The 25,945-nt window shown below is 52.9% G+C and overlaps 7 protein-coding genes across 7 annotated transcripts; 3 read left to right on the top strand and 4 right to left on the bottom strand.

Annotated features, from left to right (window-relative positions):
- Window positions 1-2,609: 2,609 nt before the first annotated feature.
- On the bottom strand, window positions 2,610-4,641 carry CCOS01_15982 (major facilitator superfamily transporter; the record flags this gene model as incomplete). The annotated part of the gene is made up of 6 exons (XM_060464120.1): window positions 2,610-3,315; window positions 3,372-3,863; window positions 3,945-3,984; window positions 4,036-4,094; window positions 4,157-4,466; window positions 4,539-4,641. 6 exons carry the CDS (start codon window positions 4,639-4,641, stop codon window positions 2,610-2,612), a joined length of 1,710 nt encoding a protein of 569 aa, XP_060305175.1.
- Window positions 4,642-5,112: 471 nt separating this feature from the next.
- CCOS01_15983 (uncharacterized protein) lies at window positions 5,113-5,445 on the bottom strand (the record flags this gene model as incomplete). The annotated part of the gene is made up of 1 exon (XM_060464121.1): window positions 5,113-5,445. The coding sequence occupies one exon, from the start codon at window positions 5,443-5,445 to the stop codon at window positions 5,113-5,115; it is 333 nt and encodes a 110-aa protein (XP_060305176.1).
- Window positions 5,446-7,141: 1,696 nt separating this feature from the next.
- Window positions 7,142-7,606, bottom strand: CCOS01_15984 (uncharacterized protein; the record flags this gene model as incomplete). The annotated part of the gene is made up of 2 exons (XM_060464122.1): window positions 7,142-7,466; window positions 7,557-7,606. 2 exons carry the CDS (start codon window positions 7,604-7,606, stop codon window positions 7,142-7,144), a joined length of 375 nt encoding a protein of 124 aa, XP_060305177.1.
- A 5,885-nt stretch (window positions 7,607-13,491) lies between these two features.
- CCOS01_15985 (uncharacterized protein) lies at window positions 13,492-13,788 on the bottom strand (the record flags this gene model as incomplete). Its single annotated transcript, XM_060464123.1, has 1 exon — window positions 13,492-13,788. One exon carries the CDS (start codon window positions 13,786-13,788, stop codon window positions 13,492-13,494), a length of 297 nt encoding a protein of 98 aa, XP_060305178.1.
- A 442-nt stretch (window positions 13,789-14,230) lies between these two features.
- CCOS01_15986 (uncharacterized protein) lies at window positions 14,231-14,476 on the top strand (the record flags this gene model as incomplete). The annotated part of the gene is made up of 1 exon (XM_060464124.1): window positions 14,231-14,476. One exon carries the CDS (start codon window positions 14,231-14,233, stop codon window positions 14,474-14,476), a length of 246 nt encoding a protein of 81 aa, XP_060305179.1.
- Window positions 14,477-20,509: 6,033 nt separating this feature from the next.
- Window positions 20,510-21,363, top strand: CCOS01_15987 (uncharacterized protein; the record flags this gene model as incomplete). The annotated part of the gene is made up of 2 exons (XM_060464125.1): window positions 20,510-20,667; window positions 20,847-21,363. 2 exons carry the CDS (start codon window positions 20,510-20,512, stop codon window positions 21,361-21,363), a joined length of 675 nt encoding a protein of 224 aa, XP_060305180.1.
- Window positions 21,364-22,051: 688 nt separating this feature from the next.
- Window positions 22,052-25,915, top strand: CCOS01_15988 (ubiquitin-conjugating enzyme; the record flags this gene model as incomplete). The annotated part of the gene is made up of 9 exons (XM_060464126.1): window positions 22,052-22,098; window positions 22,186-22,280; window positions 22,370-23,256; window positions 23,330-23,368; window positions 23,639-23,998; window positions 24,082-24,288; window positions 24,435-24,524; window positions 24,872-24,971; window positions 25,068-25,915. 9 exons carry the CDS (start codon window positions 22,052-22,054, stop codon window positions 25,913-25,915), a joined length of 2,673 nt encoding a protein of 890 aa, XP_060305181.1.
- Between the last annotated feature and the right edge of the window lie 30 nt (window positions 25,916-25,945).

The raw sequence follows: 25,945 nt of genomic DNA on the forward strand, positions 1-25,945 counted from the left end.
TAGCCCACTAACTACGTCTCTTTATTACTATAAATATCTTTCTAACTTAGGTATAAATAATATAATTTAAAATTTTAATAAAATACTTTAGTATATAAAGTATATAAAACTATTTTTTATATATTTTGAAATACGTTATATTAGTACTTTATACTATAATATAAAAGTAGGATATAAAATAAAATAGAATTTACTAAGAAGTACAGTGCTATTCGCACTCAAAAGGCCCTATAATCCACTATAATAAAAATCTCTTAAAACCTATTTTTAAAAAGATTTATTTAACGCTTTAATAATTAATAAAAACATAGTATAACTTAGGTATATACTAATATAATAGCTAATTAGTTATATAGTAATTTTTAATTTCTTTTTCCTATTATATTCAACTTTTTATTCGCTGTTAAAAAGTAGTACTTTTGCGGGATACTGTGCGCTGCACACGAACCTTTGACACCCCACTGTACACACCTGTGTGCGTGTGTGCCTCTTTATCAGAACCAGAACCAGAAGGAGAAGGGGCCCCTTATCTATCCGTCGAATCCGGGACCGTTTACGATTGTGGGAGGGCGCCACACCATTAGAGGGTGCCTTCTTCCTCCGTAGGTATCGGCCTCCACCTCTGACTCTCTGCTAACTTCATCTCTGAATCGTCCTCTTCCCTCCTCCCTATACAATATCGCAGTGTTGTGACGTCGGTAGGATCATTATCCATACCACCTTACTAATCGAGTTTGAAGTCGCCGCCCACTTCACGATGTGCCCGAGATGGCACTCGAAATACGTAATTGCCATCCGTCGTTTTGGATTGACCAAACTTCAATCTCGCCAACCGAAACCCTCGACGTTGTCATCTACCGTTCATTTGCCCCCAAATAGCAATACCGAGGTCCCCTCGGTTCTCAGAGTCTACCGTATCTCACGTATCCACTCCCCAGCGCCAACGCTCCAGCATAGGGTTAGTATAGCTTTGCTAACGGACGGGGATTCTCCAATCCATCACAAGTCACAACCCGTTCGCCGTTATCGATCACTGTAATCTTGGTCCCTCTCTCCTGTCACGAGATCCAACAACCAAACAGCACTGTTGGTACCCGTCCAATGAGCGATGCCAACACTGACGACCAACGCGCATGTGAAGACCCCCACAAGTATTTAGCCCAGCTGTTTAACAATCTATCTCACGATGACGGCTTCACAATCGAGCTTCAAGAGAATGGAAACATGACGGTATTCAAGGCATCATCCGCCCAGCGCCAATCTCTGGTTCCGATTTCTTTTCTTCCAATTCCTCTGTCTTCTGGTCCCCTTCCCTCTTACCATCCCGCTGCCACCCCACAAACCCGTTGGGGAGCACCGTACCAAACTGCCTCATCTTTCGGATGAACCAAGGCCGGAAACCTGTAGACAGTAGCACAACTAGGTAGGCACCTAGGACAAGGTAGTTGTATCATGAGACCGGGATGGGATCCGGGGAACCGCCTTCACATGAACCCTGCGAAAATTTCATTTGGAGACCTAACCTTACCCCGGGTTTTTCTTCAAAAGACAAAAAAAATACAAATAAAAATAAAAGAGCAATTACTTGCTTCACACCCCGCGAATGTGTCTCACGCCCGCAAACCGCTCAATCCCATGTACGAGCATGTACGTCACCAATGTTTCGCTTGGCGCTGAACAGAAACCGCCCGAGAGAAAAGACGCCGCGGCCTTCAAACTCACTCATGAGGCATGTCGGGGTAGGCAGGTCATTGGGGGGTTTGTCAGTCACCACTGGGGTTGTAAGTTGTCACGGTTGTCATTACAGTTGTAATCAAAGCTGTTTGTCAAGGAGTTGTTCTCCCATCAATTCTCTAAGAAATAAGCCATCATTAAAACATCAAGAGCAGCTAGACCTTTGCAAGTCTTCACAGGCCCCCACAGAACAAATCGGGTTTCCCGGCAGAGGAGAAAAATTCCCTTCCTTGCCAAAGTCCTTCCCGCTCCTCCGCTTCTCTTTCCTCGGGTTGGTTTGGTACGTCCGGTCCTCTGTGGTATCCCCCCCAAAAATGCCATTTGCTTTTTTCTCTTTGTTGCGCCCTTTGCGGTTTCCCTGTCTTCTGTCTCCCATCTCTTTCCAGTGTCGGCTGTTCCCTTGGGCCTCCCATGGTATTTCCAACTCCTTGTCCAATAGAACAATCCGTATACAAAAACAAATGGTCGAGGATCGTCGCCTGACCCGATACATGATGTGATGTTGAGCGCCCCCTAAAGGTTTGATAAAAAGTCGAAACGAACAAGAACTGAAATCCAGTCATGCAGCCCGCTGATGGAAATGGTCGGAATAAAACAAGTAACAAGTCGTGAGATTTCCGTATGTGCTCTCTCCTCGGCCTGTCCGAATTAAATCGTGTGATGGTAATAACTCTTTTCTCTGATTCCTTCCGTCGTGTCCCATGAGCGATAGTCTATGTCTTGTTGTGGTCCCTTCCTGTCGATAATAACGCCGTAGGATGAAAACTCCGATTGTCGAATGATGATAAAAATAAAATAGTGCAAATCCCATGGCGCCTTTCCGGGGTATCGAAATTGGGGGATAAGGTAGTCAACGTGTGTGATCATGGTGGTGATCACGATCTCCGGCTGGGGCCGGCCTCAACCTCGTGTTCGTCGTCGTCCAGGGGAACTAGCAAGCCCTCAATCTCAGTGGGTTCCACTGCCGTCTCGATATCTCTGACAGGCTCGTCCAAGCGTCCACGGGGCTCGGTAAGATGCATGCTTAGGAAGGCGCCGAAAATGGTAATGGCACCGCTGGTCCACCAAGCAAGTCCGGAGTAGCCGGTTCGAATACCAAGAGTGTAAAGGAAGCCCGAAATGGTCGGCCCGAACGCTCTGCACAAGCTCGCTGTCGAGGCGGCAACGCCGTTAATAGTTCCGAGGGACATGAGGCTCGGTGCCGAGTTTGTGAGCAGAATCGCATTGCTGGGGTAGGCCATGGTCGAGAAGGTGCACTTCCAGATAACCATGATATAGATGCCGATGATTCGCAAGTTCTCAGGCAACAGAGCTAGGTAGGGTGTCGTCAGGTAGAGCAAGAAGTAAGAAATGGCCAATAGTCTGAACAGCCGGAGAGGACCGAGGCGTCTGGTAACCCATGGGAAGATGAAGACTGTCGAGATCATGGAGTAGACACCCTGAACCGCGAGAATGATGCCAATGGACTTGGTCTCCATCGAGAAGCCGCCGGGAAACTTGAAAGGAAGGTGAACGTCCGGGTGCTCGCGAGGCGTGGTGCTGAGGAAGACGGGGAACAGTTGATCAAAGGTCATGGTGTGGCTGGTAGAAGTGTAAGCATGTTGATGAGAGTCTCAAAGTGAAGAGCAATGACTTACAAGGCCAGGATGCCGTAGGAGATGATGTTCAAGATGACAGGTCTGGTAAAGATCACCTTGGGCGGCTCAGCAATTTCGTCAATGATTGATGCCTCTGTGAGGTCCAGAGTCTCGGTTGGCTCGGGGATAGTAGACTCGGATCCCACAAGTTGGGGAGAGCTCTCGTTCGTGCGGTAGCCGGGGAGCTCATCATCGTCGAGCAGTGCCTGCTTCTCCGCCTTCCGCGCAGGGATTTGGCAGCTCTTGGCCGACACCCACGAGATGATGCGCTTTCCCAACTCCACACCGGGGTCTCTCCTCTTCTTGCGCTCAGCGTGGGTTTCTTCCAGAAAGAGCAGACCGATGACAACTCCGCAGAAGACAGTGGCGGCGCTGAAAAGATTGGGCAGGAGAAAAGGGTACTGATCCCAGATCGAGCCCGCTTTGAAGTACTGCGGGTAACTTTGAACAGGCTCGGCGAGTAAGCCACCAAGAGCAGGTCCGACAATTGAGCTGTGCAAAGTCAGACACTAGTCAATGAACTCTGGCGAGTCGCGTAGTAGGGGTACGCTCGCCACAACAAACTCAACTTACCCAAGACACCAAACTAGGGGCATAATAGTGTATGCGCGGGCTGCACAGAGTTAGCTCATCACCTGTAACCGGGAAAGACTTCCGAACATACGCTGATGCTCCTTGACCGTAACCAACTCCGCGACAGTCGTTTGCAGGACACCAATATTTCTTTGCCAAAGTCAGCCAAAGGTCAATTTTTGCCAGTGGGCTGGCTCATAGACTCGACATACCCGTTCAACAGACCACCGAGAGCTCGCGCAATGAGTGCAACCGTCAAGTTGGGGGCAAATCCGAAAACCAAAGAGCTCAAGGCCGTGCCAAAGAGGCCCATCAAGAGGACAGGCTTGCGACCAATCTTGTCGCTCAGTCTTCCCCAAACGACTCCTGTCGAAAACTCGGCCAAAGTGAATGCGGATGTGATCATGCCGGCGTAGACGGAAATCTTGCTCTTGTCTTCGGTAATGTTGAAGTGTTCGACCATCTTATAGACGTAGGGGAAGATGGACATGAATGCAATCGGTTCGCATATTCTGCAGAGCGCTGGTTGAAGAGCGTGTTAGCGGGCATCCTGCGGTGAGCCCACCTAAGACCGCTGGATGAGGATATGCATACCGAGAACAAACATCTGTGTCGTGGGAAAGGGCGGAAGCTTGGACTTCATGCTCCCCGAGGAGCCGCCTCGACGGCCTCCCGTCATGTAGCCGGTCCTCTTCATCTTGGTTGATCCTCGGTGTATGCGCAGTTGGCAGGCTGGATGTTGTGTGAGGCGCAAAGAGATTCGGTAGGCGGTTGGAAAGATTTCGGATCAAGGGATGGGTGGGCGATGTTGCAATATATAGCACTGCAGTTCCTGTAACGTCTTCGGTGGGCTCAAGAATCGAGGGAGAAAAGCGGTATCGTGGAGCTGGTGGTCCAGATTGGTGTGGGCAAGAATTTGTTTTGCTAGTCTCGTGGAAGGGAGGAAAGCGTGTTGATGCTCGAGACTGATGATGTAACCATGAAAAGCAACGGTGGAAAAGCAAAGATAAAACAAGCAGAGCGAGACCAAAGCTATTCAGACAGCGTGGCGGGATGGTTACCTTATGAAAGAAAGTATCAGATGGGACAAAAAGTAGCAAGCTCTGGGGAAGCAAGCAACTTAATATGAAGGGAGCGCGGACGGTGACGATGAGAGGACCAAGAGACGTCAAAGCCCAGGGCCACCCCAGACACAGACCAGACCCAGCTGGGGGACAGGCCACCGGGACCGTACCATTGCCTGGGTCGAGGAAGCAAAAAAATTTGGATCTAAGATTGGAACGGCGGTGACCATGGACCATGGCATGTCCAGCGCAAAAAAGAAACAAGACGATCCTCCCACTTGTCCACCGGGGAGGGATTCAGGGAGATGCGGCGGCGAAAGGTCCCACGTCGTGGGAAGGGATCCAACTGCCCGGCATGACGGCCGTGGGGCCTGAGAAGCCCTGTACCTGATCCAGGGGTACCCCCCAGACAAGACTCGGTGGGCTTTTTTCTCCATACATGCGCAGTCGGGGGGTGTGTGAGTGTGTAGGCATGTGTGTGCGTGCGGCGCGGCGTGCCCCCTTACCCATGTCGAGATGACGGTCCCAAGGCCATGAGTGTTCGCCTTACGACTGTGGATAAGTGTAAGTCGGTACGTCCATGGCTCGGCCACTACCTACGCGACGGGTACTACCCGGATGAGATTCCCTAGACGCAATCCGTTGTTAGCAGCTCAGTGGTGTCAAGGGGAGGATGGGGTTCGGAGCGAGCGGATATGTGGGTGTGGGTGTGTGTGGAAGGGAGACTTGGAGAGAGAGACACACACATCACACACACACATACACAAAGTGAAAAAGCCGTGAGAGTAAGAGAGTGAGAGAGAGAGAGAGAGAGTATCCGAAAGGTACAAGAGTACTTCCCTTGACCAGACGAAGAGAGTACGTACTCAACCAGACCGACATGGACGGAGTAGGAAAAGTAGGCAAGGGGTGGTAGACTCGGGGAAGGATGGCGCCAGACCGGAGGGCAAGGATCAACAGAGGAATAAAAAAGGTTTCACAAGAGGCAACGAGGCTAGAGCCGCGATGGGACTGGGCTGGATTTGGGAGAGGGAGACTTTTTGGAGCAAATGGAGCCAACTCGGAATTGGGGTGTGGGTAGTTGCAGGGCGCCAGAAATAAGAAAAGCAAAAGAAAATTAGCCAACCGACGCAACAGGTTACAGCAGGACAAGGAAACGAAAGCCAACATTTACCTGCACTTTCGTCGATGGCCGCTGTGTAGCGACTACGCGTCCATCAAGTGCCCGTCACTCTCTTCTGGCCCATATCGCAGCGCATCGCATCGCATCGCATCGTAATGCCAAAAAGCCTGTGATGCGCAACGCAACGGCATCTGCTCCGTCCTGATCCCGGTCCCTTGCTCCCATCTCGCCTTGTCTGCTCTGGTGGCAACTACATCGTGAGGTGCACGGAGTACCATAGTAGGTATTGGTGTACGGATAGCCTTAGACACAATGTGCTTGTCTCGGAAAATCCAGCTCGAATAACCACCCGGGTTTCGGGCTTCATTTACCAGCATGTATCAGCCTTGGGTTCTTCGGCCGTGTCTGTCCAGACCATTCTCGACCTGCATACTGTGCTTTGAATACTAGAACCATGCACACTGTCATTGTGGTATGGTGCCCTTCTGTCAAACGCCTTTTGATGGGTAGCGAGACGAGCATCTCGACACTGTACTGTTGTTTCCCGGCCTTCCATGGGCGGACGAGAAGACGAGATGATGTATCTTGTCTGCGATGTGAGGCACCCAAGGTGCAAGGTGTGTACTTACAGCCCAAGGTTCACAACCCCCGGCACTTGGGTCGCATGGCTGGCTTTGTTGTAGGCTGTAGCAAGGGGGGGGGGGGAGTCGACATTGGATTGTTGGATGAAAGAAACCACCGACCGAGGGCTGGTCAAACGCTAGTTGACTGTATTGTCGAGGGAGGGCGACATGGGGAAAAAACCCAGGCTGTCCCTGTGGCTCAGTAATAGACCGCCTCCTTAGCAGGGTGAACTAATCCTGTTCCCCGCGCTGCCTGTGCCTGATCTTTTGCGGTGAGCGGCAGCACAAATACAAGACGTTAGCTTTGCAGCCATTTGATTGGGACATCAGGGGTGGGCTTCCATTACGGATCATCCTGAATATTCCTCTGGAGCTTTCCCTGACTCCCTATTGTTGGGCAAACTGAGGTGGGACGCGGGTATGCTTCCTGTCGCACGCGGAGCTTATCACGCCCCAGAGAGCCTGCATCAGAGCGCCGAGGATCTGAGTAACAAGGCCGGGCTGATAGAACCACCTCGTCGTCCGCTTTTGTGAGGCGGTGAATGAAAGAAAGCAGGACCAGGGCCGCGGAGTGTCCCTCCCGGCGGATATCGACACCTGTTGCGCCAGCGTCGTCGGCCTTGAGCTGTTCGAAGGGAAAGAAGCCGTTGCCGTTACGGTTTCCCGCTGCCGCTGCCGCCGCACACTGACTCGGAGCCTCTCTGCCGGATCTCTGGAATCAGGACGTAGGGGCCTGTATAGATAGACTCGCAACTCGCTCATCTTGGTAGTAAGGATACGTGTTGCTAGATGCACAACGTACGGCCCCGTAGATGTGTTTGCCTCGGCGTCTTGCTGAATACGAGAGAGCATCCGTAGTCACACAGTACTGGTGCTTGCAGCGGCCGTATGCGATTGTGGAGAGGCGCCTCTCAAAGGTCGCACAGCTCTATCGGCCGAGACGTGATTCCGCCTGTGACTGTAAATCAAGGTAGCGTCGATGGGGTATGTGCCGTGACGTCTGAAGAGGGCGACCCTCAAGACTGCTGCAGCTTGCTTGCTCAAGCGCCCAGTGTACGGCTCGAGGTCCTGTTGGTCGCATGCACCCTAACCATGACAGCTTCCGATTGGAATGACAACAGCACACCTTTGTTGCGCGCGAGCGGTTGATTTAGGGACCCCCTCTTCAACGGTGTAGAGGTTGTAAGGCGAACGGACACCCAAACGAACCGACTCAGGCGGTGCAATGCAAGCCCAACCTGAGTCTCTCATCCGTCCCTTTAACTATCCCCTCTTTCAAAGAGTCATATCGTGACATGTCGGCATCTTACTTGCGCACGCCTGGTCACTTGACGATGCATCTTACTCCGCAGCAAAGAGGGTTGTGTTGCGCTGGCAAACAGTCAGCCTGTTTGCTGGCTGTCCTGTTCAATGACAATCGCGTTGCCCCGGTTCAGACTCTCGGCAGGCGTTTTCGCATCCTGGATTTGCCCACTCGACCGACACGTCGGCACCCGGAGAATAGACTGGTAGGATCGGTGGACTCACGTGCTTGTTGTAGTGCACTTTACTATCCTGTACGGATTCGTGACTGAGTGTTGACGTTGTCCTGGCGAAGCCTGAAGGTACGAGTCGTCGAGTACTACTCCGTACAATTGCAGTCCTCATTTGTTCCCACAGCATGGGGCAGCACGAAATAGCCCTGGTGTCACCTTGATTAACAGCGACAAGTGGGCGATGGAGACGAACCAACGGACTGGGCCAGCATGGGCTGGGTAGGTATGTATGTACACTACGAATATCCATAGACCAGGCCGCAGTGTTGGCCCGTCTCCAGAGGCATCCGTTGTGTCGGTGAAGTTGTAAACACGAGCCGACAAATGAAGCAACCGGGGTTGTGATGAATGGAAAAAGTCTTTTTTTCTTCTTTGACAAGGGTTAAGGAACCCTGGTCGTTGGCCGTCATTTCTCTGACCCTGCTCGCAGAATCCTCGCTGCTAGATCTCGCATTCCCAGCCACTCTAGCCGGACAGGCTGTTGCAGCAAGACGAGGCTGTTTAATTGTCGCTCTGGGTGACTGCCGCAGTTCATCACTTCAATTGCTTTTCTTTCCCAATGCTTCATAGGGGTCTTGGTCTGCTCGGCATCTTGCAGGAGCGCTCGGACACAGTGGCCACAACTCGTTGATTAAATAGCTTGTTTGGGCGTCGCGGAAGCCGGGACGGTAGGTGATAGTCAGGAGTGTGCTGCTTGCCAACTTGCCACTCCTATTATTGATGGTCCATCTGACAAGGTCAAGGGGCTGAAGGTCAACGCAAAGTTTGAGAGACGCGGAAAATGAGGGCGTCTGTTGGCGAGAATTACAGGCTAGGGCTCGAGCTTGGGCATAGCGAGCTGGTTTCGAGCCAAGTGCCTGAGTGTCCTACGGATCAACAGTAATTAGTGTATTCGTACGCATAGAGCAGAGTCCCTCGTCCTCTTCATCTTGCCCCCTTTCCCCCGTCAGCGCCGCAGCTTTCCACTGCTGAGCCCAGAACCGAGGTCTACCCCAGTTTGCAGGACATGAGTCTCCGTACAAATATAGTGGATTGATGACGGCTGGTCCCTGTCCAAAACCATGTGGCATGGCTGGTATTCTTCCCCGAGCTGCATCATTGCGCCCAAAATATTCCTCCACCACGGAATAGGTGAGGGCAACATCTGCCTGGTGTCTCTACTTGGGACACGGGTGCATTCTAGTCACAGTTGGCAACACTTCGGTAACCTTATGCGAAGGGGATGCTTGTTGCGATGGACGATCTTCTCGTGGCGTCGTGAACTACCCGTATTCAATGAGGAAGTATTGGCTAACCCTGAATACACCAGAGCAATTGTACCAGCTGTGTCATGCCCACTGCCGGGGCTCTTGGGACCGGAAGCCGGAATACCTCTTCCCTCAATCCATTTCCGGAAACAGAGTTTGCCATTGTCTGCGATCTCGCGCTGCGCAGAGGTGTGCCGTGCTGGGCAGGTTGTTGCAGCGGCGTGGAACTGTTTCCATCTTGCCTTACTACTCTCCTCCAAACAAAGCGTGACCGGATAGCATCCGCGCTTTCGCCGTTGGTGAACCCAGAACAACCCTGGCTCAAGGTGGCCATACCTAGCCCTGGCGGCAACTGTTATCGTGCAATTTGGGAGTGATGTCGACCGCCGAAGAAGAAAGCTGAGCCTGGAGCACCCGTACTGAGCTACCACGAGCACCAACAAAAGTCGGCCCGCAAAACGAAATGGCGGTGATCCCCTCCAAGGTACATCGCAATCAGGGAAATTGGCTTTCGTTTCCACGCTAGGTCAGGGGTACCCAGTATCGAATCCCAGTAAAGCGTCCAAGCACCCCCATACAACCGTTCCTCTGGGCCCTGATCGGGCGAGTGCCGGAACTGGTGCCGAAACGCAAGGTAGCTGGTTCTGAGAATGTATCAGTGCAAAGGTACCGTTTTGTATCCTCTCCTTCTCTCCTCACCGGTCCCGTTTTTTCCGTGGCCCTCCGTCGCCGACTATCATCATATCCATCTTTCAACAGGAAATTTCTCTCCGTCGTCAGGAAACGACAAGGAGAATATTCGTTGCGGAGAGGGCCTAGTGACTCGCTTCTCCCCTAAGGTAGACAGAAGAGCAGCAGACCAAGGAGAAAATGCGATGGATGGCTGCATCTTGTCCCGTGCATGCTTCATCAGTAGAAAGCAGTTCGTGGAGCTCTTAGAAAGCTGTGGCCAAACAGAGTTCCGGTCCGGGGAAGAGGGCGACTAGCTACAGGCAGGGGGGTCAAATCATGGATGTAGGTATGTCATGCAGGTGATGCTCAACTAGACCTCCAAAGTTCAACCAGATGTTGGCAGCTTTCTACCAAAACTTTGACGTCGTTAATCGATGGGGCAGCCTAATCGCCCAAACTCTATCGGCTTCGTTCAAGCAGTTGTGATGGATTCACCACCGCAATGGAGTGCCGGTAAATAGTTCTCTTCCGGACGAATCAATACTGGACAATTGTGTCTTGCACCCGGGGTCCTATGAGATGCGACAGCCCGGTTAGGATCGTGATCTCAACGGATAGCATCATGTCCCACTTGTAAGTGAAGACAATACTCCGTAGACAACAAATTTTCCGGGGTCCGGTGCGCCATAACTTGTCATTTTCGAGATCGTACGACAAACAGCTTGCTCATCTTACTAGCATCCGTACCACATCCTTAGAGTTGGCACTGCACTCGCTGGTCTGGAGCGAAAAGCACTACCGACGAGCTTGTTGCAAACTTGTCCGAGCGGCCAACGGTATAGGTACGAAAAAGTACGCATCCTCGCTCTTACGCAATGTTCTCTAGACCCGGATGACCGGATCTCAGGGGTAGTGGAAAGTCTCCTAGCCCTTCGCCACGCGGCGCTTGGCGACCCATCAAAGGGGAGCAGCCGAATGGCTGGGGATGTGCTCCCAGTTCTCCCTTGACCGAGCCTAGCTAAATCCGCGTGTAGGCGGGATCCAGAAAAGGGGTGGTTCACTTCCGATGGGACGGCCGGTTTGGAATTGTACAACCACATGACCTGTCAACGTCAGGAACGGGGCTCGCTAGTTGAAGCCAGGTCAGGATGAGTCCCTGCTTGAAAGGCTGATCATAGAACCTTGACTCCTGGTCGTCGGTTTCAGAATCATCTTCGGTCTTGCCGGGGAGGGATCCTGGTGGCCACCATTTCGTCTCCATGCTGATGCTTCGAAGACTTCTGTGGATCCTTTGGAGCTTCTCTACCACTTCCTAAATGAGGTTGAGTGGGTTTTGAGAAGTCACCCACTGCGTACGAATATTGCTGCCCTCGGTCCACAGGGATGGTGCGGTGTATTGTGTACGGAGTACGGATAGTTGGCGAGACGGTGAGAGAGGCAACGAGGCAATTCTCGGGTGTTTTGGGTGCAGCCTGCGTGGTCGGCAGGCCGATTATCTGCCTTTTGCCCAATAACAGCCAGCGGCTAGCTTGATAATGAACAGCGTAAATGAGTTGAGATGAGTGTATTGCATTGTTGATCATAATACGAGCGAATTCACGTACTTTCTCTCCTGGCTCGACTGTTAATCGCTGGGCAGCAACTTGCAGTCCGGTCGGGTGGAAAGCCCCGCGCACGCGGAGGTGACGACAATGTAAAAGACCTGCCGACCAGCGCTCTGGAAGTTTCCTCACCCCCGGCGGTATCATCTCTTGCTGGCGGCGCTGGACCTGTCGTCTGGGTTGCTGGGTACGGGTACTCCTGGGATCCCGGGTTGAGTGGGGGAGGATAGCAGGGGTTGCTCCCAAGAAACCCAACGGCCGGGTTGATTGCGAGGAGCACTTTCAGGGTCAAACAAGCCCGTGGTTTGCAGCAAATTTATCCAGCACGGGGGAGTACGCCCGCTTGCCGGACGAATCGTAAGACCGCATTTCCCATGGTGATCACTTCGCGTAAAGGCGAGACGACTTCCAAGTCGGAGAGGCGGCGCGAGCACGAGCGGAGCCCCAAGCTTTGTTGCGTAACGTATCCGTATCCTCAGAGGACGGAAGCGTGCCACGATGTGGTTTCCCGTCCTTCCCGTCCCAATTGACTGGAAACTGCGGGCTGCATGTACCAATGCTTGCATCGAGGTCATGCTGTACGTTGTGCGCGGCGAAGCGGGCACAGCGGGCACAGCGGGTAGACGATGCTGGAGGCTGGAGCAGGCGGCTGCTGCAACCTGGGGATTAGGTCTTTGGGTGTAAGTGTTGCGTAGGTAGTGCGTAAGTTACAGGTGCGTTTGTATCAGCTGTCGCATTGGACTCTGAGCTTTGCAGGTAGGTTGTGCCCCAAATGGGGCCTGATGGCTTGATTGATGGGCAGTCAAGGTCGGCATGTCTCAGTCCTGACAGGCTGTCTTGTCTGTGTTCTCTGTCATGTCAGTTGTCGTCGATCCGGAGGGTCTGTCTCAGTTGTGTCGATTGGCGATTGACTTTCTTGGGTCAACAACCAGGCGGCCACTGAGGGGTGCGGGCCGATAAGAATCGGTCAAGAGACTCAAGACTTGGGCATGAAGAAATGGCTCCGACCACAGCGGTATGGATACCCATCGACTTTGGTTTCGCCCAGTGGTCGGCAGGTGAGATGTGGGTGGCATACCTAGTCTGAGGCGGTGGTGGGAGAATGCTCCTGGCGAAAAGGAAATCGATGAGCGGAAAAAGGAAGCATACGTCCAAGGGTGAGATTGGCGGTGGGCGTGATGCGCGAGGAGTGATGTAGGGTTGACCGAGACTGACAACGTTGCTTTTTCCGCTCTGGCAACCTAGCAAGCCGCCTTGCGGGCCAAGATGTTCTCTTCTCTCCGCCTCGACCACTTCCTTTTTTCTCCGCTCTGCGACCCGCCCGCCTTTGTCGTGCCGTTTGGTTTTCTCACTCTGTTGCACAACACGACTTCGTTCCCTTCTTAGCCGTGGTTGTCGATCCGAGATGCGTCTCTTTGGGGTCCCGAACTTGGATGCAGTCGGTGAGGCAACGGGTTCGACAAGGACGGGAGTATGGGTAGACTCTAGGAACCAGCCGTACGCACGTAACGTCCCGTCCTGAATCCTTGACTGGTCTTTTTCTGCCTGGACGGTGGACCTGCCACTTACACGTTTCTTCTTGTGGGCAGGAAGCTCACAAACTTAGACACGCAGACAATAGAACATGCAGATACGCAAGCGTAGCTGATGCTGGCGCTGGTAATGGCTGGGTCGTGGTTTTCTCAGGTGCAGCAGCACCTGCCCAAGACAGCGAATCTGCACAAACACACCTGCCTGAGATTAGGAAAAACATCAATAGACACGCAGCGCATCTTGCCTCGTATGTATGGGATCATGCTGCGCGAAGCAGAAGGAAGGCACGTTGTATGCGAAGATCGCGGGTCGTTAAGGCCATGTGCCTTTGGAAAAAGCAAGGAGCACAAAAAAAGGGAAGCAGAGATCAGAGTCTCATTCCATGTCTGGCTGAGGTGCGGATACCTTTGGTGCGGTAAAGGTACCCAGCCTGGGAGGATGTACATACCATCCCCTCCTTCCCACCCGAGTCTTTCCAGTCCTTCGAGGCTTTCCCCAAGATCCCCCCCCCCCCCCCCCCAGCTTACCTAAGACATGGGGTACTGGGTACGTCGGTGTAAGTGGACAAGGCAGGCACGAAGCACTTGGAAAGGTATCCAGGTACGGAGTACACGCGAATACCTCGACTCAACTCACCTAACCTCACTTTCATTCCTGGAGATGATTTTGACCGCATGTCCTTGTTCAAAGGCGTTCTGGGTGTTTCGATTCTGACCCTTCAGCCGTTTGCCGTTCTGCGCATGCGATCAATGCCTTAGTACAACACCACAGCTGCCCCCAGTTTCCAGCATGAACTACGTGGGAAGACACAGCCGAGAACGGCAATGTTTCTCGGCAATCTTCTACCAACGCGGACCAAGCTAACCTTGGCCTTGGTGCAGCTTGCGAATGCCCTCACTGGGATCCACCCTCAGTCGGGATTCTTTACCAGTCCTCAGCCCTCCCCGACCTTCGATCTGCCTTCCGACTCTCGCCTTCCTGCAGCTTACCGCCTCATCTCGATGCCTCAAGATGCTCAGAAATGAAAGAAAGGGAAAAAACAATGCAGTGGGCATCAGTTGCTGCAGGAGACGGCTGCCTTCTTCCCTGTCCTGCAGTCGTTCGCTCTTCTTTCCCATGCTTCTGCCAAGATAGGCACTTGCTTGTCATCCCTACATTGGCCAGCTGTTCGGCAAAAGTCAATAAGCTGAGACCTTTGTCCTGCCAGGTAACTCGTGATCTGCGTCTGTCATATCACGAACTAATGTCTCGCAGAACATCACCTGATCAGTCTTCCTTCTTGGGCCGCAGCATCAAGCATGTCGCCGCATGCCGCATGCCGTTCTCCGCCTACCGCCTCGCTGGCCCGTCATTCTCTCGCGATACCTGCGAGACCTGCAAGGGGACCTACAGTGACCGTCAATTCGGTGTGTTGATACTACCCAATCCCCTCCTCGGCCACCTTTACTCGCCCACTCTCGCCTGCCAGCTAGCCAATCTGCATGGCTGTCACTGTGCGTGCCCAAAGCACATCAAACCATTCGAACCGAAAACCGGCCGTTGATCCAAGTATCCTTACGCCCAGAGTCGCATCTCATCCCGCACTTCATTGCATACGGGCTGAGCTAAGCTGTTCATCCCTTGATTTGATCACGCTATCAAACGCCTTGTCCGTGAAGTGAGTATACGGTATCCCTGCACTCACCCCCGGCATCCGTATGCATCGACGGCAGAAGTCAAGTCAAACTTCGAGCTACAGCATACTGGCAACATGGCATTTTGGCCCCCATTCTCGACTGCTTGCTGGCTTGCTAATTAAAGGTCACGCTACCTCGACAAACAACGCCAAGACCACCCCGTCACCCACCAGTATGCATCATGTCCATCACCGCCGAGCCGTTCACACAAAAGGAACGCTTGAGGGACGGCTCGCATTCAGGCGTTGGACTGCGAGATACCTTTTCTGGGGTCGGCTTCTGCCGCCGCTTTCAGACGTTCTAACCTGGATGCACGAAGGCGCTTGCCTCAATCAACACCATCACTTCCGACATGGTACCATTTCGCATCATGGCACCCTCCCACTTGCTGCCCAATATTCTCAAATTGTGCTAGTTGCTTTGCTTTCTTGAGGCGTAAGTAGTTGGCTCCTGCTTCGACTCGATCTACTGGCTCTCCATCAGATCATGTTACGATCTGCCATTTTTCAGGGCATACAGACGACGCCCAGGCCCCCATCTTGAGGAGCACAATTGCTATGTCTACTAGGCTGGTCTGCCCACCGAAGAGCCACGAATTCCGAGCCTGGTAACTTTCGCAAACCTTGCCCGAATGTAGGCAACCCTTGCAGTATCACTCCGGGTCAGTATTGAGTTTCTTCAATAGGGGCGCCGGTGCTTCCTAGACGACTGAGTCATCTTCCTGTCCCAACATCTGGCAACAAAACGTCAACATCGTGGGATGTATCTGTTGATGCGACCAAGCAATCTGCTGCTGCCGTTAGCATAGTTTTGGTCTGCAGCACTGACTACTACCCACTTCTATGGGGCGGCCCGATGCCGTCCACGACAAGTTCCCGCTTCAAAAACGCCCTAACCCTGGAGCACACTTTCAAAAATCTGAGCAGTGACGAAGTTCCGCCATGCATATGCGCCGGAAACGACGCGGTTTTCCACGATCCAGGTCCCTTTCTCACTGACTCGTTTCGAGTATCCCCGGTGGCACAATTGGCTAGCGCGTCAGACTGTTAATCTGGAGGTTCGTGGTTCGAGCCCACGCCGGGGAGTTGCTATGGTTTGACTCCATTGTACAAGGGTTGGCCCACATCTTTTTCACAAATTCTTTTTGCCAGCTGCTTACTTCAATGTTCGAGCTGGGGTAAGTACGCATTGGATGCACCTCATCCCATTGAGATGATGTGTTTCGTTGACTATAAGCTAGGCACACTCTTCAGCTCACGGCGAGTTTAGCTTTTTATATATATGTATATATATAAAAGAACCTTCGTGGCACCTCATGCGCATGAGAGTATACCTTGAGTGTAAGACGGTTGATTAGATGCACGTGTCTATCCTCCTAGCTTCTCGATGTCCTCGTAGCTGTATCAGCTGACTCCTCAGTGCAGATATACATGGCGTATGAGTTTCAGCTTCATATCTACAATAATGCAGGGTCTGCTGAGTACTGATCTGCTGGAGGAGCGCGAGCCTTGTCTTGTTAGCGACCTTGGAAAGGGAAATGAATTATGTTGTTGACCATACCCACGGGCATCAGCTGATCCTGGCTAGGTAGCCCTCGCCGCAAACCTTTCATGCCTTTGAGCTCTGGCGTTACACTCTTCGAACGCTTGCTTTTTGCTCCTTATAGCTGATGATTGGAGTCTGTGCAACTGTCGGCTCAGGAATCCTTGTTCAGACACATGAAAGAGGAACGAGTAGTCCATACTCACCTTCGGTCAGGCGACTCACCGGCTCGGTAGGTCGCCAGAAACAGGGTTCGCTCTGTCTACCTAGGAAAGGGGGTGCTTCTCCACCGCAGAATCACTAGGCTGGAAGCCTTAAAGCTTGACTCCCACATTGGGTTCTGCGCGCGCGCCCCCCTGGTAAGTTTTCCCCGTAATCGATATGTGACATGTCACTTACCAACTCGTTACAGCCCTGTAGATCTCTCACCGCCTGCAAGCCCATCTCTTTTCTTACATTGACACCGTGAGCTGGGAGTTTGCAAGGGTGGCCTACACCAGAGCCAGCAGGATGAGCAAGGGGACTTGGCATCCTAGCCTGCTCCCTAGGAGCGGAATTTCCGGGCTCAAACTATATCCTAACAGGGTTCGAAGGCCAACTCCGTATTCCACACGTGCTTCTTGGTTCCGTCAGTCCGCGAGTGTACAGATATGAAGACATTCAACAACTATTCTTCAAGCCTGGCAGGTGATGTCAAGCGCCTGGGAAAAGGATGGCGTCACGTCATACGACTATTGTCACGACCAGACGTCGTGCAATTATCCCCGCAGGCTGCCCGGCTAAGAGCAACAAACCTGGCTAAGGTCGCCTTGCTCTCTCAACTTGGCATCCATGCTTGACCTTGGAAACTCCAAATGGGTGGCTAACTGCCCTTGAGCACTCCCGTGGTCGACTAGGGGGTCCGGGGCGTCCGGATGCCTCTGTGCTCAATACTTCACGGGAAACAACAAGGTGACGTTACGGTTGCTGCGATACGTGGCTGCCATGGGTCCCACTCCAGGTCCTAGAGCCAGTGATTACTTGCTTACACCGCTGATTAGACCGCAGCAAAATTCATTGTCAGCCCAGGGAACCGTGAGCCTCAATACGGTTGACGACGTTCTGAACCCTGCTCAAAGGGGTGGTTCGCCCGTTGACTCACCGAAGTTCAGATCAAGGCATATGCCACGGTTGATCAGCCCTAGACAACAGACCTTGACGGGCCGGGCCATAGAAGCTTTCGAGCCACCCTTCACAAGGCTCAGGGGTGAAAGTGTTTTGAATTATCCGAGACTATTCTGGAACTTCTGCTCCGTACCGACAGGAATCTTATTCTGCCCCCCCGGATGCTGAAGGTCGTGGAGTCTTTGCCAGGCGCTCTTCCGTGTGGTCAGTCATCGACACAGCACCACAACACCGCGGACACGTCAGACCGGAGGGCTGACGTGGACACAAGGAGCCGTGATATATTGACAACCCTGGAGACAGAGACACGCGGCATAATATCACTGATAGAAGACACCTGAAATGGACTTGAAGATGTGTGATGGCGAGCTGGACCGTCTTTTGCACCCTCAAGAAACGAGTCGCATTTGTCTCTGCTCGTGCTCTAGTATATTCCTACTCGTTCTGCTTTCCTATTTTGTTAGGGAATTTTTTTTTACAAAGGAAGCATCAGGGGATTAACTGTACAGCGTTCAGAGAGCAACCTAGACCGTGTATAATGCCTATTTGGTGTACTTCATCACTCACTGTGGCATGTATCTTGCCGAGAATAACATTGGACGCACCTTCGGTAAACATCCGCCTGCCTCTCTAGCAACCCACATTATGCAAAGGTTGGGCGTATGCACGTTATCCGTACATTGATCGCCATTAGTACTCTGTCACAGCGGGTATGATCCAGGAAGGACAGTGTGACCTTTGCTGTGTAGATGTAACCGCTGGGTTCCGGTTGGTTATCGCCCACTTATTTGCTGCGGAACCAACCAACGAACTATGGTTGCGCATTCTTGTGTAACAGAAGAACAGAAGATTCCATTCCTGACGTTGCCGACAGAGAGTCAGGCTTGTGGTGGTGAAGAGGCAACACTGCATTAGCACCAAGGGACTCACTACGCAGGCGCGGTCCGATGAGCCTGGGACAGATCTATTTCCAGGGTCAATCGTCCAGTCACTAAAGACAACCCTGGGAAAACGTATGAAAAGCTGCCAGACTTAGCAACGTCTCAATTCCTGCAAGCTCTAAGCCTCCAGAAAGAAAGTGGCACGTGGCACAACTGGACGGACCTACGATGGCAGGTCTCGATACCGAAAAGGGCAGGGTACTGCAGGTCATGTTCACCGAAGCTCCCTCTGAGTGGCTGATGTGTCAACTCGGTGAAAGCACAGGCATGAGTAGCTCGGTACGTGGTGATTAGGTCCCTGGTACATGTTTGTGCGAGGGCGCGGAAGAAGGCGCGAAGGGGGCGCGAAGACATGCATCAATGTAAGCTCACCAAACACGGGATGCTGATTTGAGTAGCACAATGAAAGACGCTTCATGCCCAATGTATGGACTGGATCGGATAGATTGGCGTTGGACAGGCGGAACGAAGGGATATGACTCGATCTGTTCAAACAATGGTCGGGGATACGGAAGACGCTATCCGGCTTTCGTTCCGTTTATAGGGATCGGTAAAGAGAGGAATAGAGAGAGAAAGAGGGTAATCTAACGGCGAGTAACTTGCATCGATGCCGGCCTACTCAATCTTGCCTCGCGCGTGCGAGTTATCGAATGCTGTGCTAATGAGGATTTAGATGGTCGGGGAGGACGACAGGCGATGCTGCCATGCGCGGCGTATGTTATGTAGCTGCCTACCTTACTTTACATGTGCCAATAGCTTGAAGGGAAAGTATCCATAGAAGGTAAGGTAGGTGTTTATGGATGTGTATAGGTAGGTAAGTAATACGGATAGGTAGGTACGAATGAATATGTAGGTATTCCGTAAGGTAAGTCAGGTAAGGTAGGTAGTCAGTCAGTCGTATGGTGTGACGCACGTTTGCAAACGGGGTGACGGGCTGTCCCCACTATCGCCCGCACGGTGTGTTGCATAAAGACCGACACTGTACCTCGGTTGCGATTTCATCACCGAGATACCTTCATTGTGTGAGGGACTCGCTGCTTCAGCTCCCTCGGTTCGACATGACATTTGAATCCGTGCGACATGAGTAGATGAAGTAGAATGAGTTAGCTGGAAAACACGAGGTGGTAGCTGCTGGCATACCCCTAAAGCCATGCTGTGGCTACCTACGCACCGAGTCCTCGAGCGATCGTGTCTGTTGGTCGCCGTCTCCAAATCTGGTAGAGGCTATCTGTCCCGGTCATCCAATGCTTGAGAGCCACAATTTGCATCGGATGAAAAGAGCCTGGAAACAATACCTGCCAGAGGTACTAGTCCGAGGTACCTTTATTGGAAAAGGACCCGGCTACCTACCTCAAGGTACCTTAGGTACCGTCCAAATCACCGGCTTTTACACTGTCCACCACCCTTCCGCCAGCTTCTTTTGACGACCTCACCCCATTCATCCCTGGCCTGCCGCACCGGCCCTAGCTACTTTACACCACCTTACACCAGTGAACACGGAGGGTCCAACGCTACGCTGCCTTACCTCCCTCACGCTCCGCTCCGCTTTACCCATTCTCCATTTAGCCCATAGGTCTGCGGAGGAGACAACGACATCCAACTAGTTTTCTCCCCTCTCCCATCTCCCCTCGGGTTTCACAACATCCCTCACACGCACCACTTGCTCGACTGCAACATCCCGGGCACTAGACACGAACCACGCACGCGGCCATACAGAGAAGCAAATTACCTTACATAAAGCACGCGCATACGGACGACTGTTGCAAACCCGCGCATCGCATCGCATATCGCGCATATCGCCGACCAGTGACCGAACCAAACACCCAGCATCACAAGGAGACAACATGGCTGGCAAGAAGGGAGCAGGTGAGAATAGCAAAAAGGCTGCCGGGAACGCCCGTAAGGCCGATGCTGCTGCACAGAAGGCCGCTGCCGAGGACGCGAAGAGGGCTGCCGTTGAAGACGCTGACTGGGGCAAGGGCGCCAAGGGAGCTGGAAAGAAGTGAGTAGGAGTCACGAACAACGTTACGGCAACCTCCCCTCGGCCGCCACGATGTGGTGTCCCACATGTGACACCACCGGCTTCCATGCATCACGTTTCCCCATCTCTCGAGATCTCCAGTACCCCACAGAGAGGAAACCAACCCAGTGCCATGGCTGACCACATCATCCATCCTTTAGGGAAGCGGAAGCCGCCAAGAAGGCAGAAGCAGCCAGAAAGAAGGCCGAGAAGGATGCGCTCCTGAAAGAGGAGGAGGCCAACACCCCCGGACGGACTGGACCCAAGAACAACAAGACGGCCGTCAAGAAAACACGTGGGCTCGATCTGTCACAGTTGGACGGCGATCAGAGCGGAGGCTCGCTTGCCGCGCTCAACGCCACCGGTATCGACAACGCCCTCGACGCCCTCTCCCTCACAGGCTCCGACAACAACGCAAAGATTGACCGCCACCCCGAGCGACGTTTCAAGGCGGCGTACGCAGCATTCGAGGAGCGTCGGCTCAAGGAGATGGAGGACGACGGCTCGGGCCAGGGCCTGCGTCAGCAACAGAAGAAGGACAAGATTAGAAAGGAGTTTGAGAAGAGCCCGGAGAACCCCTTCAACCAGGTGAACGCGAGATTCGACAGTACCAGGGAGGAGTTGGCCGAGATCAAGGCGAAGGAGAAGGGCAAGATCGAGGCCCGCCTCGGGAAATAATGGCCCAGTAAGAAGCCTCTCGCGCAAGTCATTATTCATCCCTTCGAAGGCATCACTGCTTTGGGGGGCTACACGTAAACGTGGCACAAAGATGCCAGGGCTGTAAGAGTGACGAGCATCAGTCACCTGCATATTGGGATATCAACTCTCGGATGTGAATAGATCATGAGACCAAAATTTTACCCCTCTATTTCTGAATGGATCGATGCCATCGTGGGGTTTCCTTTTGCCCAAACGTCATTGTTGTGTGCATGGCCGAATCACGTTGCGGTTCGCGAACCCTCGTATACACAGAGAATTGAGAACTCAGTAATTCACGCCTCATCCACTGAAATTTCTCTCCGCCCGAGCCGCCAGCCTCGACAAGAGTGACGCCGACGCGACGGCCGAGATGACCGAGATCGCTACACCTGCCGTGAACACTTTTTGGCGGGGTAGCTTGTGACGTACAGTGGAGGTGGGGTAAAAACAGCCCTCGCTATCACCGATAAGATAAGATTTCGCTTATCACGATAAGGAATTGGGCCGGCAGAATTTCTTACCGCTTTTCATGACCGCCCTTGCTTCACGCATGAATGAGACATTGTTCAATGTCTCAAGACGGGCTTCCTCTCATCGCGGCACATTCATCCTCATCAAGTCCTTATTTTTGATGCTTTGTTTATGAGAAAAAATGGCGAGTCTACGGATGGGCAGTATGCCGTCGTTGCGGCGACAGCACCTCCTGGCCGAATTGTGAGTTTCCCCCAAACCCAGACCCCATCGAGCGTCACCCCCTGAGGTCTGATTTAAGCGTGTAAGTTGCTAACCTCTGTACACTAGTGCTGGCCTGAAGCAGGCTTGTCCGGAGGGGGTCTTTGTGAGCTTGACGCCAGGAGACCCGATGCTATGGTCCGGCGTCATGTTTGTGAGGCACGGTATGGAAGCCCCTGGACTTTATTCACGATGAGAGAGGAAGACCCAGAGTGAAGAGAAGAACGGAGAGAAGACTGAGACTTGTTCGCAGGACCCTACGCTACGGCTATCCTGAGATTTCAGATTTCGTTCCCAGACACATATCCTCGACTACCGCCACTGGTCACTTTTTCAACAGACATTTTCCACCCCCTAATCACACCATTAACCACGTACATGTACACCACCGACATTCAGGACAACGGCACGGTAAGCGCCACCGACGCAGAACGCCTACCGCCCGGAGGTTTCAGTCTACGACATGGGTTTCCCGCTTGGTTTGGGCGGGGCAGCAAAAGCAACGCGGGGAGCCGACAGGTCAGCGGCCAGCAGCAACAACAACCGCCCGCGACGCCTGCCAGAGGCGGTGGGGAGCCACCCAGCACTACGTCGACGCCGAGCTCAAAGGCGACGCCTCTCGGAGGACGGCCTGGGTATCTCGACACTTCGAGGCGAGAGGTCTCCACGTACGAGGTCTTGCGATATATCCGGAGCACGTTCGATGACGAAAAGGTGCTAGACTCGGTGCCTCTCGAAGCTGCGGGAAACCCTGGCGCGTGGCATGCGTGGCGGACACGTCAGCGACAGACGGGCAAGAGTTTTCCTGGCGATCCGGTACCGCAGGAGAAGAGTGAAAAGGAGCAAGAGAGCGACAAAGTGGCAGAGGCTGCTGATGGTGCTCAGGAGAAGAAGGAAGGCGAAGCGGAAGGGGAAGAAAAGGTGGTGGAGGCGCCGCCTCCGCTACCTGAGAGGAAGCCTTCCACCAGCGGGAGTGTTCACTCCATTGTTAGGAAACCTATCGGTAGTGCGCCTTCCGTCTCCAGAAAGCCTGGGGAATGGAATTGGGAAGGCGTTTGGGAGGATAGAGTACAGAAAGGCATCGCGACGTCCCTGTCTGAGGCGGTCTTGTACGGGGCGACGTCGGGTGGGGATGACCTGGTGAGTGACCCTTCTTCCCTTCAGATGCGTGAACAATGGACCTAGGACGGCTGCTGACCATGAATGATAACAGATCAACTTCCTTGCAATGGAGGAAGGCGACGTGGACGCTGTGAGAGAAAATTTGCAGCGTACACTGGGAAGCAGCCCGGCGACACCTGAAAAACGTATAAGCATGCAGGGCGTGCCTGCGTCGGAATGACGGATTTCACTTTGCTTGAAAGCGACTACCTCTAAAACTTCATGACATTACCTAGCTCACCTAGCATGCACGTTCACCTTCCCCTGTAGCGGAGGGGATGTAGACTTGCCTGCGTAGGTACATTCTCCTCTTCCACATAGCCTTACTACATACAACTTTTCAATGGCCCCCGAATAATAGATCATCATTCCAAGACGTCAGATCATCACGTGCATTACTTACCGTCTTGTTACTTCGACTATGGGCCTCTCAACTCCCGTAGCCGCAGTTCTCATCGTTCTCGTCACCGTCGTACCCATGCTACTCATCGCAGGCTTCACCGCCCGCTTCATCTCACGCAACTTCAGGGACGCAGCCGGTGCCATCGAACCCAAGCCAGCGAGACGCTGGTTCGGCCTCCGACGCGTCAAATCGAACGACAGCGCCACCACCAGCCTCGCAACCAACACGCTACACTACGCCGACTCGTGGCCGGATCTCGAAAGTCTCAGGACGTACCAGGACACGCCGACACCTTCGATCCAGCGCGGCATCCACGAGGTAGCCTTGGTGCCCCAACAGGCCATTACTACCACGGTCCAGATCCAGCCGCCACCCGAGACATGGCATCCCTCGAGGGCCAGTCGTTTGAGCTGGAGTTTCTCGCCGACAAGGCGGAGAACGGATCGGAGAGGGGCGGTCCCGAAGTCCCGCAGCCGCTCAAGGTTCTCAAGAGACTCGGGCGTGATTCTGGAGGGGAGTCCCGAGGAGATGCAAGCGGCTCGCAATCAGTTGCCGAGACTGACGAGGGTGTAGACGGTGTCTCGGGACCGTTTGGCGAGTCACTCGTTGTGAGGAAGAAGCGAGGGAACCATGGGACCGGGAAGATGCCTCGTTCGAAGAATGGTGGCTAGGAACATTCTTCACCTAGCGGACGGCCACAAGCGCATCGTGAGTCTGGATTTGAGATTGAATAACACTTGCTAATCTCAATCAGGACCACCAGCTTGGGATAAGTTCGTTTCACATGCTATTCCTGGGCCACTCGATGATGGCCTTGAGGCAGTATCCCAAGCACCACAACGCGGTGCTTCTAATTTTATGCGGTCTTCTAGTAACTCGTCTCTGGCTGCTCAAGCAAGCACTTCATATCACTCAAATATTTCAGGAGAGAGAAACACGTCTCATAGCTCCCTTGTGCTCGTACCGAATATTCGTATCACCCCAGAAATCAGGGCTCTCGATGGCAGCACGGGAAGCTTCTGGGTTGCCGTCGAGGTTTCAGGCCACTTGTGTCAACCTCTCAACGGCTTACTCTGCGATGATACCTCTGCTGAATATGAGTCTGCCTTGCTGAGAAGACTCAATAATCCATCTTCTACAGGTACGTAGACGTGAATTTCGATATTGATCTCCATGCTAACATCAACTTAGATCCTTTCAGGCATGGGTGTATTCACAGCATGGATATCCAAATCGTTCCGCTTGGAAACAGTTGTATTCTTGAGACAATTCGGGATGATCCTATCCAAACGTGAGTACTTTCACCGGGTGTTTCTGATAATTGTCTGATTGTGGCACAGAACACTAGGTAATGACGATATTGTACTGCTGCTCGCGCAAGTCTTAGTCAAATCGCCTCGCTCCACTGCCGTGACTACGCAGCAAGGCCATGTCAAACACAGGTCAGATGAGCTGATTGATGACTTGGAATATCAGTTAGGAGATTCAAACCTCGAGTATATACGCGTTTCGGTCAAGTACAACCATTCAGCATTCTTTTGCCAAAGTCGAAATGACATCATCGACAACATAGCAGAAGGCGGCACAAAACTAGAAACGTTTGCTACGGCCATCGTCAAGCAACATAATCACCGATCACCATGGTCCCCAAGTCCAGCACCAACATACAATCCCATTGCGAGCATCATCCTTGGAAATTGGGGGCCATCGAAAGCTCGTAATGTGATTCATCGTATATCACCACAAAGGCCCCTCAGGGCGAAGTCCAGGATGGACTTGTCTTTGGGAGACGAACCAATGGATATGCTGAGCCCTCCGGTAATTCCTAGGCGAGAGGCAAGCCTCGGTAGAGACGTGACAGTCAGAAAACCAGACGCAATGTACAATGGGTGGTCTGCCGGGCGTCGGAGGACGTTGGCAGTGGACTTGGACTGGGGTAGGCCCCGCGCGGAAGAAGTCGCGGAAGAAGGGAAGCGGTGGCCATCAACTGCAACGTGCCCCGGCGAGGCGGCAACCGGGGCCGGATTCAAGAATAGGTTTGCGAATCATTTGACCGCATTGAGAAGCCCGCGCTCGATAGGCCCGGGCGTTTTGAGAGGCTTGGCATCTTCAGTCGCCGGCACCCGAGATGAAGGTCATGAAGCAGAGAACAGACAGGCGCATGGAGGAGAGTCCCCTCGCGGCCAGGGAAGAAAGTCATTCAGCCGTTGGAGTTGGACGAGCTGGTGGTCTTGAGAGGGCTCGCAGCTTGTGCTTTTTCGGTCT

This window comes from Colletotrichum costaricense, assembly GCF_030867565.1.
Source record: "Colletotrichum costaricense strain IMI 309622 chromosome Unknown Scaffold_27.1, whole genome shotgun sequence".
In the NCBI taxonomy this organism is placed as follows: Eukaryota; Fungi; Ascomycota; class Sordariomycetes; order Glomerellales; family Glomerellaceae; genus Colletotrichum; species Colletotrichum costaricense.